This window comes from Paramisgurnus dabryanus, chromosome 21, assembly GCF_030506205.2.
Source record: "Paramisgurnus dabryanus chromosome 21, PD_genome_1.1, whole genome shotgun sequence".
Classification (NCBI taxonomy): Eukaryota; Metazoa; Chordata; class Actinopteri; order Cypriniformes; family Cobitidae; genus Paramisgurnus; species Paramisgurnus dabryanus.
In genome coordinates this window covers 26,308,328-26,328,524 of record NC_133357.1, presented here as the reverse complement: position 1 = coordinate 26,328,524, position 20,197 = coordinate 26,308,328, and the positions used below count along the sequence as shown (strand labels likewise).

The 20,197-nt window shown below is 37.2% G+C and overlaps 1 protein-coding gene across 3 annotated transcripts in view; it reads left to right on the top strand.

The window, feature by feature from the left end:
• The first annotated feature begins 3,555 nt into the window (after positions 1–3,555).
• Positions 3,556–20,197, top strand: part of LOC135775873 (death-inducer obliterator 1) — a 53,550-nt gene continuing 36,908 nt past the window's right edge. For all 3 annotated transcript variants that reach the window (XM_065286431.2, XM_065286432.2, XM_065286430.2), the window contains exons 1-4: positions 3,556–3,674; positions 12,146–12,205; positions 12,385–13,114; positions 18,733–18,913. In XM_065286431.2, coding sequence (XP_065142503.1) covers positions 3,626–3,674; positions 12,146–12,205; positions 12,385–13,114; positions 18,733–18,913 — 1,020 coding nt within the window. In that variant the 5' untranslated portion in view covers positions 3,556–3,625. The remainder of the gene's footprint in view (positions 3,675–12,145; positions 12,206–12,384; positions 13,115–18,732; positions 18,914–20,197) is intronic.

The following is a 20,197-nucleotide window of genomic DNA, read 5'->3' as shown; positions in this document are numbered from 1 at the left end:
TACAAACAGTATGTAAGCAAACTCCAGGCTAATATTAACTTGTCTTGTCTTTATGTCTTATCCTTTCACCCATGATGACCGACCCAAATCTTGTTCGGCCTGATGCTCAACCTTGTACAGGGTTGTGTCACAGCCTGTGTCTCAAGATCACCATGACAATAGCAGACCATCTCTTATCTTACTCTTATCTGAACAAATGTTCAACGTCACTGCCACAAAACAAAGAACATTGGATGGAGTATGTACTGTACAATGATCCAGCAAACAAAATATGGACTTTTTTGTTAGCTTCTACTAACATTGACACAATCCTATTGACTTTTATTTTTACAGTTAGTAATGTGTTATTAACATCCCATTTATTTGTATTCTATGCCGTCTATCTGTTTGTGCTAAAGTGTTCACATCTGAATGTAATGTCATAATATTGTCATGGTTTACAGAGAGACGGGACCCAAGTGCAGGTAATGTTGAACTCAAGGGGGGGGTTTATTAACCAAAAAGCCCACGAGGGGGCAACAGACAAACTCTAACAACAACTAGACAAGACAGAAAACACCACACGAGACTAGACTTAGCTTGACCTCCTGACAATAGGTTACAAGAGCAAGGTTTCAAAACACAGAACAATACAAAACGATTCAGCACAGGACAAGACACACTGGGGCCTTAAATAGAGAAATCTAAACAAGATAACAAGGGAAGCTCAGGTGTGGGGAGTTAACCAATAATGAATATTAAACGAGGAGACAAGGGGCGGGGACAGAGACAAGACATGGCAGCACACTACCCAAACAAAAGGCCATGTGCTGTCATACAAAACATGGGTACTGCCACGATCCTGCCACATGACCATGAACTACTATGAATAACTATAACAGACTGGCAGAATCATGACAGTACCCTCCCTTTAAGGGAACGCCACCTGGCGTTTCCCAAGGGGGTACACAAGACAATTGACAAGACAAGACTATGACTAAAACATGACCACAGATACAATGAATATAAACTAGAATAAACAGAGTCTAAGGTGACAAACGTAACTAATAATACTGAAACAAAAGTTCATAAAGGTAAGCATAACAGAGAGTCCAAAAGAAAGTCCAAGGAGGCTTGGGCAAAGGCCTACACGGGAGCTTTGGCTGTCGTGGCTGCGGCTGCGCAGAAGGCTGTAGTGGCTGCGGTGCAGACGGCTGTAGCTGCGCGGGCTGCGGTGCAGACGGCTGTAGTGGCTGCGGTGCAGACGGCTGTAGTGGCTGCGGTGCCGACGGCTGTAGTGGCTGCGGTGCACTGGCCAACCTTAGCAACTGGTCCATTAAGGTCCAATCTGAGTCCGTTAAATCCTGCTGGGTCCCTAACTGGCTGAATCGTCCTGTCATGGTTTACAGAGAGACGGGACCCAAGTGCAGGTAATGTTGAACTCAAGGGGGGTTTATTAACCAAAAAGCCCACGAGGGGGCAACAGACAAACTCTAACAACAACTAGACAAGACAGAAAACACCACACGAGACTAGACTTAGCTTGACTTGACTTGACCTCCTGACAATAGGTTACAAGAGCAAGGTTTCAAAACACAGAACAATACAAAACGATTCAGCACAGGACAAGACACACTGGGGGCTTAAATAGAGAAATCTAAACAAGATAACAAGGGAAGCTCAGGTGTGGGGAGTTAACCAATAATGAATATTAAACGAGGAGACAAGGGGCGGGGACAGAGACAAGACATGGCAGCACACTACCCAAACAAAAGGCCATGTGCTGTCACACAAAACATGGATACTGCCACGATCCTGCCACATGACCATGAACTACTATGAATAACTATAACAGACTGGCAGAATCATGACAAATATGGTAATGTTCAGTATTTATTATCATTTGCATGTTTTGATGTTGCATATGTCATGATTTTAAAGATTTCATGTAATTGTTGTCTATTTAGAGTTATTGTCTTTGCCAAATTTTATTGCTAATTTATTTAATATTGAACATGTTATTTAACATCCATATCTTATTTGAGTACTGATTTGTTATATTTGCATAATAATTCATATATTTATTTTGATGTATATTTTGAACTTAATGTGATTCTAATGCACATATTATTATTGTATGACACCTCATGTAATAAAAAAGTGAAAATAAAAGTATTTTTCTGATGTCTTGAAGTTCTGTTTTTAAACTGTTAAACCTTATAAAGTGCTAATAAAAAAACAAAAAATAAACAAAAATAATCCTCCTGACTGCTGATAAATGAAAGCGTTCTTTATAGCACCACTGAGGTTCTATGTAGCACTTTTTAAGGCAAGGTTCTATATAGAACCATCTAAAAAAGGGTGCTGCTATTGTAACAAGCTGAAGAACCCTTATATAGTACTATATAGAACCATTTTTCTTAAGAGTATAGGCAAAAAAAGCTTTTAGTTAATAAGAGTGTAAAAACCTTGTGTTTTTCTTTTTGAATGATCTTGTAATTATTTTATTTTGTAAGGTTATGTTTGTCTGCAATTGTATGATTGTACTTGTAAGTTTTTGAAGTTACATGGAGTTATTTCTTATTTAAATTATGTAATAAGTAGAACTCAGGTTTTCACGCAGACATAGAGCTGTTTTATCCACAGAGCCATTGATCTCTATAGCAGGGGTGCCCAAATTTTTTCTTACCAATGGCCAAAAATCAAACCTGACAGAGCCGTGGGGCAAAAGTAAATGCTGCTCTGTTATATTAAATTTAAAGTTGCCCTGATTCTCCTAATTTATAATTTTGTAATATTTAAAAAATAAATAAGCAAACATTACCTTGTTTATGCGTAACTAATGGAGTGCCTCAACCTCTTCATTATTAGCATATAGTACCCGAGTTCATTGAGTTGCATGATGCATGCTATACACCATATGCATGTACATAAAAAAATCTGTTTAATTCCTTGCATTTAATTTACATTTACATTTTTGTAATGTACAAATAAAACAAACAATGTTACATCTGTGTCAATGATGTTTATCCTTTATCCTTATCTCACATTGCATGACGGGCCAAATTAATGGTCATGGTGGGCCAACTTTGGCCAGTGGGCCCTAGTTTGGGCACCTCTGCTCTAAATCAAGCAAACAAGCTTTTTTAGACTTGTAACAGTACTCAAATAAGCTTTGTGTATTTGCATTGTTTCTTTATCATTAATTGCATTTGTGCAGAGTTTGCATTTGAAATGTTGTTGGTGGGTACAATGATTGTTGTATGCATACAATAACAATAATTATGAAGAAATTCAATAGGGGAACTGATTGAGATACACAAAATGTCTTGACATAAGGGAAATTTCACTCAAGTACTTTTAATTAAGTAACCTAAATATCAACGTTTACTTGTAACTGAGTAATATTTGACCAGTAGTAGCTGTGCTTTCACTTGAGTAATAGAGTTGTGTACTTTATACGCCTATGTCAAGATAAATTCGTTCACTTCTTTCCCAGGAGTGGACGAGTGAGTGGTTGTGATGTAGTGTAATGTGTCCCCCTGTCCGCTGGTGGCGCTCTTCAGTCTGTGACGAGTCGTTTCTGTTCCGGTGAGTCTTGAGCCCATCGCGTCCCGTTGTCACAGCTCTCTCATGGACAAAATGGATGAAGAGCATTGTGTTTATTTTGAATGCAGAAGATATTATTTGTCTGAGTAAGTTTATTTACATCCATATGAGAGATTGTGTGTTTTCACTGAGTATGCGTCTGCGTTATATACTGAAGCTGTTACTGTTAGTTCAATCAGTAACTCGTGCAGGTTATGTTTTGCATTTGTACTCGTGGTGCTCATGTGTTACTTAAATTGAAAACGCATAACGTGGTTTAATGTACTAAGACAGTGATGATAAAGAAAAACCTAACCACACTCACTTTATTAACAAATTATACAATGTACAGGTTAATAGAAGAGCCCAATGAACGCAACGCTTTTTAAAACGTGTTAAGTGCTTCATAGCGGTTTTATATCCTCACAAACGTATAACGTTACTTGAAAGCATTACGTTTGTATTTTGGGCTTTTGTAGTAGACTTTATAACTATATATATATATATATTATATATATATATATATATATATATATGTCACTGTCTTATTACATAATGCCACGTTAAGCGGGTTTTGTTTGTTTATAGTGTTAACGTTACTGTATTTGTGCATGCGTTTATCGCTTGTTCACACCGGACAAGATTATTCGCGCATGGATATAGCAAAGTATTTTTTTCGACAAGTATGTCGAATTTTACCCCGGACCGTCCAGTAAGAGAGTTTAGCATTAGATTAGGTAACATGCCTGAAACCTCTGCTGTAACACAAAATGTCAACATGGTGGCGTCTAAGCACAGAAAACTGTCTGAAGTAAACACAGCTGTTTAGAGCAGCGCTGAGCATGAAGCATATTATACATTTATATATACTAATACTCTATATTATTGGTGGTTTTTTTTCTGGATTTTGCCTAAATGTCCCATAGCAGCCCAGAAAATCAATGGTCTCGAAGCCACAGATCTAACAAAGTATTTTATTATTTATTTATTGCTTGATATCACAAAAAAATAAGCTTTTTTTCTTTATCATGACACATTTTTCAAATCTGGTCACTTGGCTGCTTCAAGTGCCCCTCTAAATTAATGATGTAGAATGAGGTATAGAAACTATTTATTTACATGTGGCTATTAACTAGTGTATAATTAAATCAATTTCTTGCCGTGAACATCGCCATAACGCTGGCATGGTGTTAAAAAGAAAAATCTATAGACATTTACAATTAAATTAGATTTTTTTTACTGACTGATTGAAATAATCAGAGCACATATATTTAGGGCTGGGGAAAAAATCGATTTGATTTTAAAATCGAGTTGGTAGGTCAAACCGAAATTAGATTTTTTTTTTAAAGATTTTTTTCTCCCCCTCTGCAGTATAGCACAGTTCATACATTTTGCAATCGCCAAATCTTCTTTCAGGGTTTCCCAAAAAAATGCTCTTCGACTTCAGTCCTGTGGAGTTGGTTTGGATTTACGTAAATTTCACGTTGATGCATTTTAATTAAATATAATAAATATATATTTTAAAATATATGTACAGTTTGCAATTCTTTTGTTTTAAAGGGGGCCGGGGAAAAAAATTGAATTGTAAATCGAGGTTTTTTAATAAAAAGAATCACAGATGTTTTTTTCTGGATGACATTGACATTGACCCCTGCAGCCAGAAGCTGATCTACAATGTTCACAAATTTTTTAGGGGGACAAATCGCCCAGCCCTACATTTATTACAATATCATTACAAAGCCTTTAAGAATGGATAAAAACCCAAACAACTATTTAAGCTTCTAGATACCAAGTGTCTAACATGCAAAAGTAGCCACAGGGACTGGGGCTGTAAATTAGAAATGCATATGATTCCACCATATTTTCAGTGGTAGGTGATACAGAATGCATCCAGTGTACTTTGTTTATCAATAATGACCAGGATTCGGATTCATGACTACGGCTCTGCGTAGTGCTGTGGTCAAAATATCGATACATCGCCATGAACACCTATTGATAGGCACACCAATACAGCACCTTCCATATCAATTCAGATGCACTTTTTAAGATAGCGTGACAAATCGCAGTTGATCTGTTATCCATATGGAAAGGACGCATGTGACCCCATTAGGCTGCGCACAGCATCTCTCGTCAGTGGATAAAAGTCAAAGCGGAGTTGGATAAAGTTGTTCTTAAGAAGTTTTCAGAGATAGACAATAAAAACACAATTTTCGAAAGGCACAACGCTATTTTATTGCTTAATGTAGCCTAATGTTATGAAAGTACACATGAACTCTGCAGAATGTACAGCGCGTGACCCCATTACCTTAATAATGTGTGTGACATGAATCATGTGATGTGTTAATATAAGACGTGAACTTGAAAACAATTGTAAGGTATTTTTGCATAATTGAGAAAATACTACGATTCACGGGTTTGCTTACATACTTTTCCCCTGCTGATTGGATCACTGATCGATGGCACAGGCACTACACCACCCCCTTTCAATACGATCGAAATTTGCATCCGATCAACCTCAGTGGTATTGATTAATGTGTTTACATGAAGGCTTTTTAATACAATTGAGCCATCCATATGATTACATACATACTGATTATTTGGTTGCATATAAACGTAGCTAATGTTTCTCACAAATCTGAAATATACTTTTGGTGGTAGCCAGTGAATAAGCAGGGCTCCAGACTAAAATTTGAGAAAGGAGGCACAGGCGCCACCAAGTTGTACAGCTGGTGGTGCTGGGCCTCAATTTGGTGGCACCAGCAGGGCTCAACGCAAATAATTTTTTATACTGGGCCAGTGGTTCAGGTTTTCACTTGCCCCAATTAAAAAATGTCAGTGTCACATATTTAAAAATAACAATTCAAAAGTCAAATATAATTTTATATACAACAGACATGTTCCAAAGAAAAAAGGTTTCCAACTTTTCTGCTTTACCTGTAAACTGACAACAAACTGTGCAAAATATTGTTTTGTTTTTTTGTTGTGTTTTACCAAAGTAAATGTCTGCTTCCAAGATGTTAAATAATTTACATTGATGAAAATATATTTTAGTGACTGAGGGTGAAGCACTGGGCCGATCGAGCAAGTGACAATACTTTTTACTGGCCCGAACATCTCTCACACTTGTCCCGGGCCACCGGGCAGTCCTTTATGTTGAGCCCTGACCAGTCACTGGGGGGTGTAAAAACAAAAACACTAAAACTAAGTCCAAACATGTTTAATGCATTAATAAATTCATTACAAATACAGATAATTTTTTTCTTTTATATACATAAATCATTTTTTTACTTGACCATACTCTTAACATATATTTGCCTTACTGTTAACCATTAAACTTACAATCAACTTCAGGGCTCCAGACTAACTTTTTTCACTAGCACATTTGCCCCCAACTGAAAATTTTAGGGGCGCAACTAGAAAATTTAGGGGCACACATCGTAAATCATCATGCTAACCAAATGTTCACATTTCTACTAATTTCCACTGTATTACTAAAAAATACTTTAATGATAGATGCAGAAAGTACAATCTGCTGTTTCAAATTCAGTGTCACATTTTACTGTGCACTTTTGGAAAAAAGGTCAAATTTACTGGTTGCACATGTGCAACTGGATGTAAAATTCAGTGGCACACTCTAAAATTTAAGGGGCAAAATGCCACCATTTGGGGGCAGTCTGGAGCCCTGAACTTTTTCTTACTTTGTTGTAAAAGCTTTAGGCTACAGTGTTGCCTTTAAAGTAAGTCAGCTTTTTTTGTCCCCTAATCAAGTGGCTTCATAAATAAGTAAAAATTGAACAAATAATTAAAATGAGTAAACTTTTGCTCCTCACCCTGATACCATTGTGTGTCAGCGATCTCACATGCTGACGATAGGACAATCTTATAATGGGGCATTTTGCCCAAAACTAAAGAAGATGACTAACATAGTAAATGGAAGTTGACATGAATTTACAAAGTTACTTATAGTAAAAAGTCTAGCGAGTACTACAGCGTTAACCGCCATAAATTTACCTTAGCTCTCTCTTATGATTATACAACCATTAAATAATTTCGCATTGACCTTTTTCTAAAATTTCCTCATCTTTGAAAGATAATGTAAGTTCACTTTTAGGTAGGGATGCTCCGATCGTAATCGGCCAATAACGGCATTAAATGATGTGATCGGCACTCGCTAAATTTGCCGATCTCATGAGCTGATCTTTCGGTTTACTTTTGTCATCATAGCGTTCCTGATGTGGCTGCAATTAGAGACCATTTTACACAGTGCGAGCATTTTGTAACCCGTTGCTCATGTGTGACGTGCAGATTTGGATTTCTTTCTCTGCCTTTACAGAGATAATAACATATTTTGCGTATTTTCTATGAGGACGCGCTCCGGTCCTCAGCGCGATGCGTCTTCACATCCCTATCAAATAGCGTATACAACGCATATCTATCGCGGACAATTGCATCCTCATGACGAAAGTTTATTATTTGGATTCATTTTAAAGTTTTGAAGGTTTAAACTTCCATTTTCCTCACAGCTGCTCTTGTTTGCGGACACCCATACGAATGCGTGTATATTTAATTCATACAGTAAAGACTGTGAAGTGTTTTATTTTAATTACTTTTAACTAGGGATGCACCGATAGGATTTTTTTAGGCCGATACCGATTTAAACAGACAACTTCTGGCCGATACCGATATTAAACACTTGTATATGCAGTTGGTCTATTAGCTAGTTTATTTCTGCATCAAATTATTTTTACTGAACATGGATTGGATCTAATTAACATTCAACTGACCAACATAATAAGAGAGGCACAAATTAAGCTAAAAAAATGTAATAAGACAGGGTTTCCCGCAGAAAATTTGTTAGTTAAGGTGGTAGGGTTGTGCAGGTGGGCGGGCCGGGGGCGTGGCAATCAAAGGGGCGGGCGGTACGCATCATGATGAAAATATTTTATTTAAAACACTCAAATAAAACTCAATTTTGAAGAAACTATTACAGAAAATGACAACATACTAGATTAGTAATGAATTCAATGTTTTATCAACAGGCTAGTTATCCTCCAGACAGTGACACACCATGTCTTTCTCTCATTTCGGCCATGTGGCGTTTGGTGGAATTTTTTTTTTGGATTACCTAGTTAAGGTGGTAGGGTATCCCAGCTTAGGTGGGCCAGCAGAACTGAAAAGTGCTGCGGGAAACCCTGTAAGACAGCATGACAACCTTCAAAGGTGGTTTTTGCTATTCAGCATATACAACATTAACTCATTTTTTTTTACATATAATGGATTTCTTTATGCAGTTAATTAATAAACAATCGGTATCTGCCTTTCTCGTGCTACTGCCGATATGCCGATGGTTTCAAATTCATAAAAAATCGGCCGATAAATATTGGCGGCCGATACATCGGTGCATCACTACTTTTAACAGACATAAACCTTTTTAAAGGCATATTACATTTCTCTTTGCAAGAAGAAATATTTGTTGTGCTTATTTATTTGATTCTCTATTAAAGCAATAATATAGGACTACACGATTAATCGTTTTTAAACCAAAATCGCGATTTGGATGGGTGCGATTTTTGAATCGCAAAAGCTGCGATTATTTCGATTCAGAACTATCAAATATAACAATCATCTAGTACGCCGTTTTTGACAGTTCGCTTCATGCGCATTTTACGTTTGATGCAGTTTAAACCAATAGAGGGCATTAACACTGAGGTGCTGACTGAACGTCAGATAACGCCATTGCGCGAGCAGCAGTTCAACTCCCCAACAAAGTGTACGGCCATATGATTTCTGCGATGCGTAAAACACAAAATGCATACAAATGGAATTAACTGCACAACGCGGAATGTCATGGAAGTTGGCAGATTTTGGATTCAGTCATTTTTAAAACCCATTATAACCCGCGCACATTCGCACCGCTTTGAAAGTATATTTACAGGGACAAGGGTTCATGAAGCGCGCACAGAGAGAGCAGTCAGCACACGCGTGATCACTAAACTTAAGTTTTCTTTCTTGTCTAATTGAACATAAACAGCTGGATGTTTATCAGTACATTAAAGCAGAGCAGTTTTAAAGCTGTCTTGGAACTTAAAGTGACAGACAGTAACCTATGCTTTCTGTGTCAGAAATGTTTATTACACACCAAAAATTAAAATCACTCCTTACTCTTAACTGAACAATCTTCTGCAGCTCCACATTTAAAATCATACAGTGAGTGAGGACTGTGCAGTGTTTTATTTGTATTTTTTGCTTATGTTAAATCATAGATTCTAATAATATATTTACATTTATTACAGATGCCTGACAAGTAAAACAAGATGAGTATAGTCTTATGATTAAAAGAAAAAACTAAACATTTGCTTGTCAGAAGCATTGTTGTAGTGACAGCCAAAATACATTGGCCTACATGTTATTTTAAATAAAACTTTCAATATATTTTTGTTAAACTGTATTTTTTTAATGTTTTTAGATTAAAAAAAAGTGTTTCTGCAGAAGAGCAAAGTCCTGCAGACACCTTGGTACAATGTTTAAGAGGTCTTAAATAAACAGTAGCACAGCATCTTTCTTCGGTGCTATTAAAACCACCACAACAAACCTGGGTGTAGCTTTTTTTATTATATACTAATGAATTGCACTTTAAATCGTGAATCGCAATTTTGATCAGAAAAATCGCAATTAGATTTTTTCTCCGAATCGTGCAGCCCTACAATAATATACCTAATTTATAGTTTCATTTCTACAAATGGTGCAAACTCTGCTAGATTATAAATAAAAGATTCCCATTCCACTGCCATTCTTTGATCGGCGATTGGCAGATCATGATCTTGGTGATCGGCCCCAAAAATGCTGATCGGAGCATCTCTACTTTTAGGGTCATCTTTGTTTTTACTTGCAGGCTTTTTCATTTAGTTTTCTTAAAATGTTATGCTGGGAAATGTCCATGTTGTTGTTTGACTTGCAAGCAAAACTTCGTACTGACTAACTTACTGTTACGTTTTTTATCTACTGTGTGATAGGCTGTTGTGGTTTATACAGAGTAAAAATGCTTATCATTGTTATCGGCATACATTTTTTTGTAATCTAGTTTACGCATGAGCAGCCCTTGTGCTCAGGCGTAACATCTTAAACCATTGTTATGCTGTTCTTGTCTAACCTCCATCCTCCTAAATTTTTTTGTGAAAACAAGAAAAACTTCTTATGTTCTAAAAATAGTTAATGTTTAATGCAATCCTCTCTCCAAATACATAAAAAGAATCAAAAAGAGGGAAGTAGATGTATAAGCAGTGTTACCCATACATAGGCTCTACTTGGGCGGTGCGCCCAGGTAAATTGCGACCCGCTCAGGTAAAAAAAAATCACTTTACGAATTTCCATATTTTCTGAACTCGACTGGATGACCCGTGTTTTGGAGAGAGAGAGAGAGAGCGCGAGAGAGAGGTGGGGGTCGGGTGACTGTGAAGATGATGCACGCGTCATAAAATCATCATCCAGCGCGGCAAACTGGATCAACTGCAGCAGCACATACGGAGCAGCCAGGGAACACACTGCGACCAAAATGGTTGCATATGCTTATGTGCATATGTGTTTATAGCATCTAAGTTGGCTTCATTTTGCGTGCAAGCACGTTGTGTCTCTCCAGTTGAGTGTCCGTTCACGTGCTCTCTGTTTCTCAATGAATTGGGCGCGACGCGAAGCAACATCAGTGTCACATTGTATCCTTTCATGTTTCTGAACTTGAGCAGAGCTTTACAATTAGAGGTCTTTCTTCACTGAGGACGCGGGACCCGTACGGTTCCGGGTTTATATTTTAAATGGTCAGTTGGGTCCGGGTCGGTCCTAGTTCATTACTTCGGGTCCCAAGTCTGATTAGTATTGTGTGTAAAACCCGAGTCGATCGGAGAACGGCCGTGAGACCTACCGCGCTAAAGCTCGAGTGCTGTTTCAGCGTGCCTCCGGTTTCTATGGCGATAGGAACTGGCTATCACGACCACGCGCCGCTTCATTTTCTTTATCCCATTTTTTAATAATCTTACTATTAATAGACTATATCTTTACTAAAATCTAAACAGTTTGCACAGAGATTGTAGCAAAAAGCAGTGCTAATACTGAATGAGCAAAGCTCTAGCTGACTCAGGATATAAAAAACGCAAAGCTGTAATGTAAAGTCTGTCATCGGGACAGCAAGTAGACTTTTAAATCTGAAATAGTTAGTGGATTAAGCTTTTTTTAATCGGCAAAAGAGAAATAGAAAGCAGAAGCAGTAAAAGTGCCTATCTCTAGAAATTATTACCATTATAACATCAGTCACATTTATAATCTATAGACCTGCACTGTCTATTAATAGGCTAAAGTATACATAGTATTGTATATATTGAGTTTGATAAAAGGGGTCATCAAATTACTTCATATATCAGTGCAAAAACATAAAGTGTTTTCGTGGTGCTTTGACAAACAGTGTCAGCTTTGTTTATGGCAAAAAAAGTTTGGGGTGGTTAGATTAATGAACTATAATTTGAAATTAATATGAATGTAGTTTAACACATTTGAGAAATGGGTTTCAAAAATGATTTACTTTTTGCAGGTACTAAGCTGAAAATCGAAGACTTAAACATCTTGAAGCAGTGCTGTAAAAAACAAAGAGGTACGAACAATTAAAATATTCAATATCTTTTTCATAGTTACAATGATTGTAGATTAAGGCTTTAAGCTTTCTTGTCTGCTTTACAAAACGGTTAGTCCATGGTTCAATATGTACCTCAGTTTGGCATCTCTAGTGCAGTAGATGGTGTTAAGCTTGGACATGTTGTTTTTCTTTACTAGGTAAGATGGATGAGGAAAGTTCCCTCAGTAAGGAGAAGACCTGGGGCTTCAGACGAAGCACCATCGCCAGAAGGGAGTTTTTGGAAGCCGTTGGCACTGTGATTAGCGTCCCTCCTGCAACACGTGGTGGCGGCCGCCAGTCGAGGGGTCGAGGCAGGGCTCGTGGCCGTGGTAGGACGAAACAAGACATCGGGGCTGGTGTGGTTTCTGCTTCCCACAAGCGATCTAACAGGGGCCGAAAAAGTGCGTTGTCTGTGCTGGTGCATTCCGATGAAAAGTCTGATAAAGATGAAGAGCAATGCAGGACAGATGGACAGCTGTGTGTTGCAACCGAGCTGATATCCATCAGTGAGGGAAGAGTATCGGATCGAGCAGAAGACAGCGACGATCTCACTCTCACAGAAATTCGGAAACGAGCTATGTCTCGACAGCTTGAGCAACTTAAATGTGAAGATAGTGATTTTGTAAAAGACGTTGAAGAATATAATGCTGAAGGAACACAACTACAAGTGGAATGTAACGAAGTTAACATGTTAGATGTCTCAACAGATCTAGGGACTATATTTTCTTCCCCAGCCAGAGGAGAGACTGAGAGTTTTGTTACAGTCTTTGCTGAAACAGCAAAGAAAGAGTCTGCTGAGGAAGCGAGCGCTGATAACTGTGAGGAAGACTGTGAGAAGATGGATGGAAATGTTTTTTGCTGTATATGTCAACAGACACACACAAACAGGTTAGTTGGATTGTGTTTTGATGGATATTTACCTGAATGCCCTTTGATGAAGACGATTAATGCCAGGCTATTTGTTAGTAAAATGAACATTGTGTACCTTTGTTTTAAAACATGTCAACTTTACAATTAGTTGTATCCGTTAAAAGCCTTTTACAAAACAACAAATTTGTCTGGCTAAAATTATCCAAAGCACACCTGGATTGCAAAATGCTACGTTGCAGATGCCAGCTAAAAGACAACTTACAAGTGTTCAGGGCCTCATTTATAAAGTGTGCGTACGGACAGATTTGATCGTAAAGTGTGTGTATGCAAAAATCCACTGCAAAGTCCATATTTATAAAAACTTTCTTTGATGTGAAAAAGTATTTAGCACCACGTCAGGGACTGAGCAGACGTACGCACTTTTGCTTGTCTGATTGCTGCAGGTTTTTGGAAATTTAAGCCATTCTTGTTGCTCGAAAAGGGTTTAAACATTGACAAGCGCTTTTTTTTATACGTATATAATTAGGGATGCACCGATCCGATATTCTGGATCGGTATCGGGGCCGATCCGGCCTTTTTTGCTGGATCGGATATCGGACTAACAGGACAGATCCAATTCCGATACTGCACGTTACCCATGGTTGTCACTGACAAGCGATTAAAACGTATTACGTAAACGTAAAAGTATTATAAAAGCACCATAAGCATTTTTATGCACTATAATCAAAGTCATCTTACACTCAATAGCTTCATGTGAAGGAACAAATGCACATTTAAGATATTAATGTTCACAGAAACGCTGTAACTTACTTGCAAACTGAGTCAATCCACTGGTGAAGCGGACGGATAAAAACGCGTCATTCAACACACGCACACACAAGATAACTGTAGCCTTAGGCTTTATTAAAGATCTGATTTTATAAAGTCTCAGGAAGCTGTTGGATGGATGCAATTCAGTATGTGCTGAGTTAATGCACAGTTGAAGTGGACGGATGAAACGCGTCATTCAACACACGAACACACTCAATAACTGTAGGCTGTTTTAAAGATCTGATTTTATAAAGTCTCCGCAAACTGTTGATTGGATGCAATTCAGTATGTGCTGAGCACACGATGCATCTAATCTCTTTGTGTTTTAATAGTTATGAACGTAACTTTCCATTGCGGAGCGAGGATTCCCATGTGAGGATTCTTCTAGAGCATCAATGCTGCACCCAGGAAGCGCAGTATGATTTAGACCAGGGGTCCCCAACCTTTTTTACACCGCGGACCGGTTTCAGCTTTAAAAAAAGTTTGCGGACCGGGGGTTGAGGTTTGGGGGGGGGTGCTGAGTTGCTGTTCAGACAAAGGGCTGAAAATCCTCCTTTGCAAAATGTATAACATTTTAAACGGAAGAAAGATCAAACAACCATGCATTGGGAAAATTAATAATTGCTTTATTTATAGTATATTTTCTACAGACATGTAAAACCATATTTTGGCGGATAGTTTTTTTACTTTCATTGTTTCAGTTTGCCTGCCCATTTAGTCTTAATAATTAACGGTAAACGAACTTGGCTTGCTGTTCACGAAAGTCAGCTCGAATCTTGGTCAGGCTCAAGCCCCAAGTTCAAGTAACAGAACGGAAGAAAAATGCAGCGAAAGAGGAGAGATGCCAGAAGAATTGCGGCTGGGCGCGGAGACTCCCGTTTACCATATGCTTTTAATGATGATTGACACAGTTTCCTTTTAAACCTACGTTAAAAGTGTAGCCGTTGAAATATTATTACCCCAATAAAAGAGTTTATTTTGATCATGGTGCCACGATCGCTGGATAATTCTGAAGTTGTTTTACAGAAGAATAAAATAATTACTTCAGTCATTTGCAATGTCACACAGTTGAACGTCTCCGCATATTTACATGATTTGCGACGTATATTTGCAAATGATTCATTAATTCATACCTCTGAAATACTTTCATTGATTGTGTTTTAGAAGTACTGTATGCTCAAACTCTGACAGCAATGTGATTGCCCCTGCGCTGGTAGAGATAAAGAGAGACCACGAAAAAAAGAAAGTGCGGCTCTGTACAAAAGTGGAAATGATTTATGTTATTTCAAGTCGGCTCTTAAAGTTAAAAATACCCGATTAAGTTATTACGTAGCTATTTTTTCAGGACGTTCTTGCGACCCGGTGGCAACTTGTCTACGACCCGGTACTGGGTCGCGACCCGGTGATTGGGGACCTCTGATTTAGACGCACTCACTATGATTTAGGCGCATCAATTCTGCACCCGAAATGTGCATAAAAGGTCCCGTTAAGTGCATAATTCCCAAAATAACCATCTGCACACTAAAGCTTTTTTACTGTGACTTTTTTTTGCGCAATTAAGGAAAATATATTTAGCATACTTTGATCAAACGTGCCTATTTATTTTCTCCTAAACACTGCCATGGTTAATAATTACTAATGTTCTTGTAACTTGTAAATCATTTTAAATTATTGGTTTTTACATTTAAAATTATAATTATATAATATAATGATATTATGCTAGATTTAGCAGAAAGCACTATAAACATTTATATAGTGTGTGCGTGCGTGCGTGCGTGCGTGCGTGCGTCTGTGTGTAATTTAAATTGTTCAAGAAAAATACAGTAGTATCGGATCGGCAGGTATCGGAATCGGCCGATACTCAGAATTCGGGTATCGGAATCGGATCGGAGATGGAAAAAGTGGTATCGGTGCATCCCTATATATAATATGACATTAATTAGGCATTGTTTACACCACGTTCCAAATTATTATGCCATATTTGTTTATTTTCCAATACAGTCAGTCAGTAAGTTTTGAAATTTTACCCTCAACACTTATATGACAGTGTGAACGTTATTCTATTTAAAGAGGTCATATATATTATGAGAGTTTTTTTAAGGTGTAAAATAAATAGTTGGTGTCCCCAGAGTGCGTTAGTGAATTTTAGCTCAAAATACCCGACAGATAATTAATTATAGCATGTTTAAATTTCCACTTTGTAGGGATGCACCGATACCGATACTGGTATCGGCCTCTATACCACATTTTCTAAAGTACTCGTTAAAAGTCCCCCGATACCATGGATCGATACCACGGTCTGAGAAATGTCTATGTTTGAGCGGCGTGTAAGGGGTTAATGCCTCTTGTGTTGTTCAAAGAGGCAGAGTTTACAACAAACTGGAAAACTAGTCCTTTGTTTTTTTGTTAAATTATATGACTAAAGCTGTTACCTGTACATTTAAATCATGTTTTTTATTAAGTACACGGTATCCGTATTGGCAAGTACTGAAATGCAAGTACTCGTACTCGTATTCCAAAAAAGTGGTATCTGTGCATCCCTACCACTTTGTAGGCCTGAGCAAAAGTGTGCTGTTTTGGGGTGTGTCCTTTAATGCAAATGAGTGGATGAAGTGCAAACACTAATCACACTGATGTTTGTTGTAATTGAAACTCAATTGTGCTGTAAAGTATTTTTTTTCTCTCTGCACTAAATGGCAGTGCTATAGTTCTCTCTGTCGCACGTGCACGCGGTCTCGCATCTATCCGAAGTCTAAACAAACTAAAGTAGTAATCCTTACGTATTTGTTTAGTTTTATGCATTTCATGCAAGCTGAGGCAAACTATCCCTTTTGCTTAAAATATAACCCGCCGCATCTAGGCGGCTCTCTCGAGAGCGAAGTCAGATCACTAGGTAGTAATCCTGTTTATGATATGCATTTCAAGGAGTTGTAGCAATACATCCCTTGTGTTTAAAATATAAATTGCGTTCCGCTGGATCGATGTTTTTAAAGGCACCTCTGAGAGGTTTATTTTCCCCCGCTTTGCAAGCCGATCGGACGTGACATGGGGGCGTGGCAGCATCGACGATCCCTTTAAAGTCATGTCAAAGATATGCTCATATATTATTATGTAACTTGTTTAAATACATTATTTATTTTACATTGTGTTTGTTTTTGGAACATGTTTGTTTTGTGTCCATGCAGCACATTTGACAGATATCTGTTTTGGATCATTATAATCCATTAAATCATTATAAATTTGGTTAAAGTCCATTCTTAATAATAATTTGGAACAGAATATTTTTCAAAGCATTAAAGTATCTTTTGACATTTATTTCATTTAAATAAAATAATATCCACAATGTCATATAACTGTTGAGGGTAAAATAAAATTTGTAAACTTACTGACTGTATTGGAAAATGGCATGTGCATAATAATTTGGAACACTGAAACTGACAGCTGCGCACAAGTTCAAGATTATTTGCGATTTATAGATTTCACATTTGAGAGAAAGGGTTTTTTTTATTGATTAGTTGTTTCAGCTCTAAAACAAACCAGTGTTTGCTCATAAACAGCTATTTTCCAGACATTATACTGCGATAAGATGAAAAGAAAACTCCACCGAGACTTTCGTAGAGACGGTTCCCTTCAGAGAAGCATTCATATTACAGCTTTGTGTCCATAAAAAACAATCAGCCGAAATTAAAACTCAAAACCAGCCAGTTGCCATTAAAATGTTATGGAGGAAAATCTGTCCAGTTCTTATTTATGGCCAGTCAATTGGTGCATCTCTAGTTTACTCGACCTCTTGGTAATAAGCTTCAATAATTGCATAATAAACTAACAATTAGGGTATGGGTTAGGGAGGGTAAAAATGTATGATTAAACAAAACCCTATCCCTGCCCCTAACCGTCACAGGGGCAAAGGCAAATACTAGTACAAAAATGTACGGACGTGGTTGTACAAATTAATATGAATTGCAGCTTATATGCAACACCTTTTTAATTGAAAACCTGAAAGTCTATGAATATACGGCTTAGCGGCAAACACACATTAACACATCTGGAGCAGCGGCAAACCCGTCGTCAAAAGGCTCATTCTGGTTGAGTAACATATTTATTGAAGTTGACAGAACTATTGTATAGTTAAATATACTTCTAAAATAGTAGTAATAATTATGATTTTAAAAATATTTGTTTTTCTTAAGGAATATATCACACTCTTAATTTTTGTAATGAAGCACTTAATTAAGCAAGCAGTGTTTTGATGATTTTTTTTTTATTTGATTACTATGGAAGAGATACATTTTTACAGTTTCAGTTTATTAAACATGCGTTTTGATAAGTAAAATGAAATTTACCATTAAAGAAAAAGGGAATCCAGAAATAAAGAAAAAATATGGGATTTGGTAAAACAGACAAAAAAAGTTAAAAACAAATAAAATTGAATAGATTTTAAAGGGCCCCATGAATCTACACATTTTAAGCATGAAAGCTTGTTTAAAGATAGGAAGAGTGCCAAACATAAGTGTGTGGCAAAAAATGTGGGATCAAAGTTTAACTGTTGAAACTTTAATTCGTCAGGATGATGTAGTTGTGGGAGCACCAGTTCTACTTGGTAATAAATGAGTTTGAGCTTTTTATGTGCAACTAATTTTTTTTAGTTGCACATATTGTGATTTTTTTTTTTCCCCTAATATAACCCTACCATTTAATGTACAAATGGCTTCAAATGTGTGAAGATAAATCAAGTGTTTATCCACTCTTTAATGAGACCTCCTTTAATTAAAATGGTATTGCAAACAGTTTTAGGATTATATTGTTAGTATGTCTTTATTCGTCAGGTTAATGTTCTGCTGTGATACCTGCCGGAAGTGGTTTCACGGTGACTGTGTCGGCATCAGTGAGTCTGATGTTCATCTCTTGCAGAAGAACGGAGAACTTTACATCTGCTCCACATGTTCAGAGGACCAGAATGTCATCAGGAAAATCAAAAATGCTAACAAAATCAGCACATTTTCTGCGGTAAAAACATTGGTTTTGTCTTTTGTTCCCTATAATTTATAAGAATAAATGTGGAATACAGAAATGTGACTAAACTTTAGACCCTAATATGGAAAAAAATCTGCCAGTTATTTTTTAAGAGTTGCTCAAACCAGCATAAAGTTCATGCTTTATTCATCCTTGTGCAAAGCACAAAATGAGATTCCAATAAATATGCCATTTAGGTGAATTAAAGGTGCAATGTGGTACTTGTAGCAGCCTCTAGTGGTGGGATTGTAAATTGCATCCAATGCACAGCTCACCCCTCTAGACAACATGGAGACGAAACACGCTGTATAGATCAGTTTGTCCGTTTAGGGTTACTATAGAAAAATTTAAGGATACCTGTGGTGTATGTCGATTAAAAAAACGTCTTATTCTAAGGTAATAAAAACAATACAGTTTGGTATGTAAGGTCTTTATACACCACTGATAATATAGTTATGTAGATTATATTATTAACTCTTTCCCCGCCATTGACAAGATATCTCGTCAATTAAGAGAAAACACTTCCCCGCCAATGACGAGATTTTCCGTCTTTCCGCAATACCGCTATTATCCACCTTCCGCAACTTTTTAAAACCGGAAGTATTGCCCTATGGCAAGCTGCTGCATGTCCGTGTCTGTTTTAAAGATCGCTCTGAATATAATCTCTATGAAAAGTCCGTCATAAAAATGGAATTATCTCTGCTTTTTGCTCAAAATATGGTGTTTTTGTAAAAACCTACCCATATTCAAAAGCTGATTGCAAAAGGACCACTAAAGGTAGGATGAAACGGGTTTTTTTGCTTGAAAGCAGAGGGTCTGTTCTTTCATTTGGTATATTGTATGTTTATATATTTAAAGAAGAACATTTTCTGGAAGGCATTAAACTTTGGTGAAAATCATGAAAAACGCTGGCGCTGGCTGGCAACTTTTTTTAAAATGCTGGCGGTGAAAGAGTTAAAGGGATAGTTCATCAAATCGGCAATCGACAATTCAACATTGTTTTGCGGTTGGTTATGACAACACTTTGAGGCCTGACTGGTTATTGCACACAGAAGCATCTCATTAATTATTTAAAAGGGAGTTTGCATTGGTCGTTTTTAATGTATTAACAATCTTAATAAATGATTAAGCCTAATGTTCATGCTTCTAATAAGAGATAAACAGTCATGTATACTAGTGCAGAGTCTCAGAAAAGTCGACCATGTGGTTAAATGCAGAGTGAATCCACTAAGTACTTAGTAGCTAAAAGAATAATAGCACTGATAATAAAAATACACA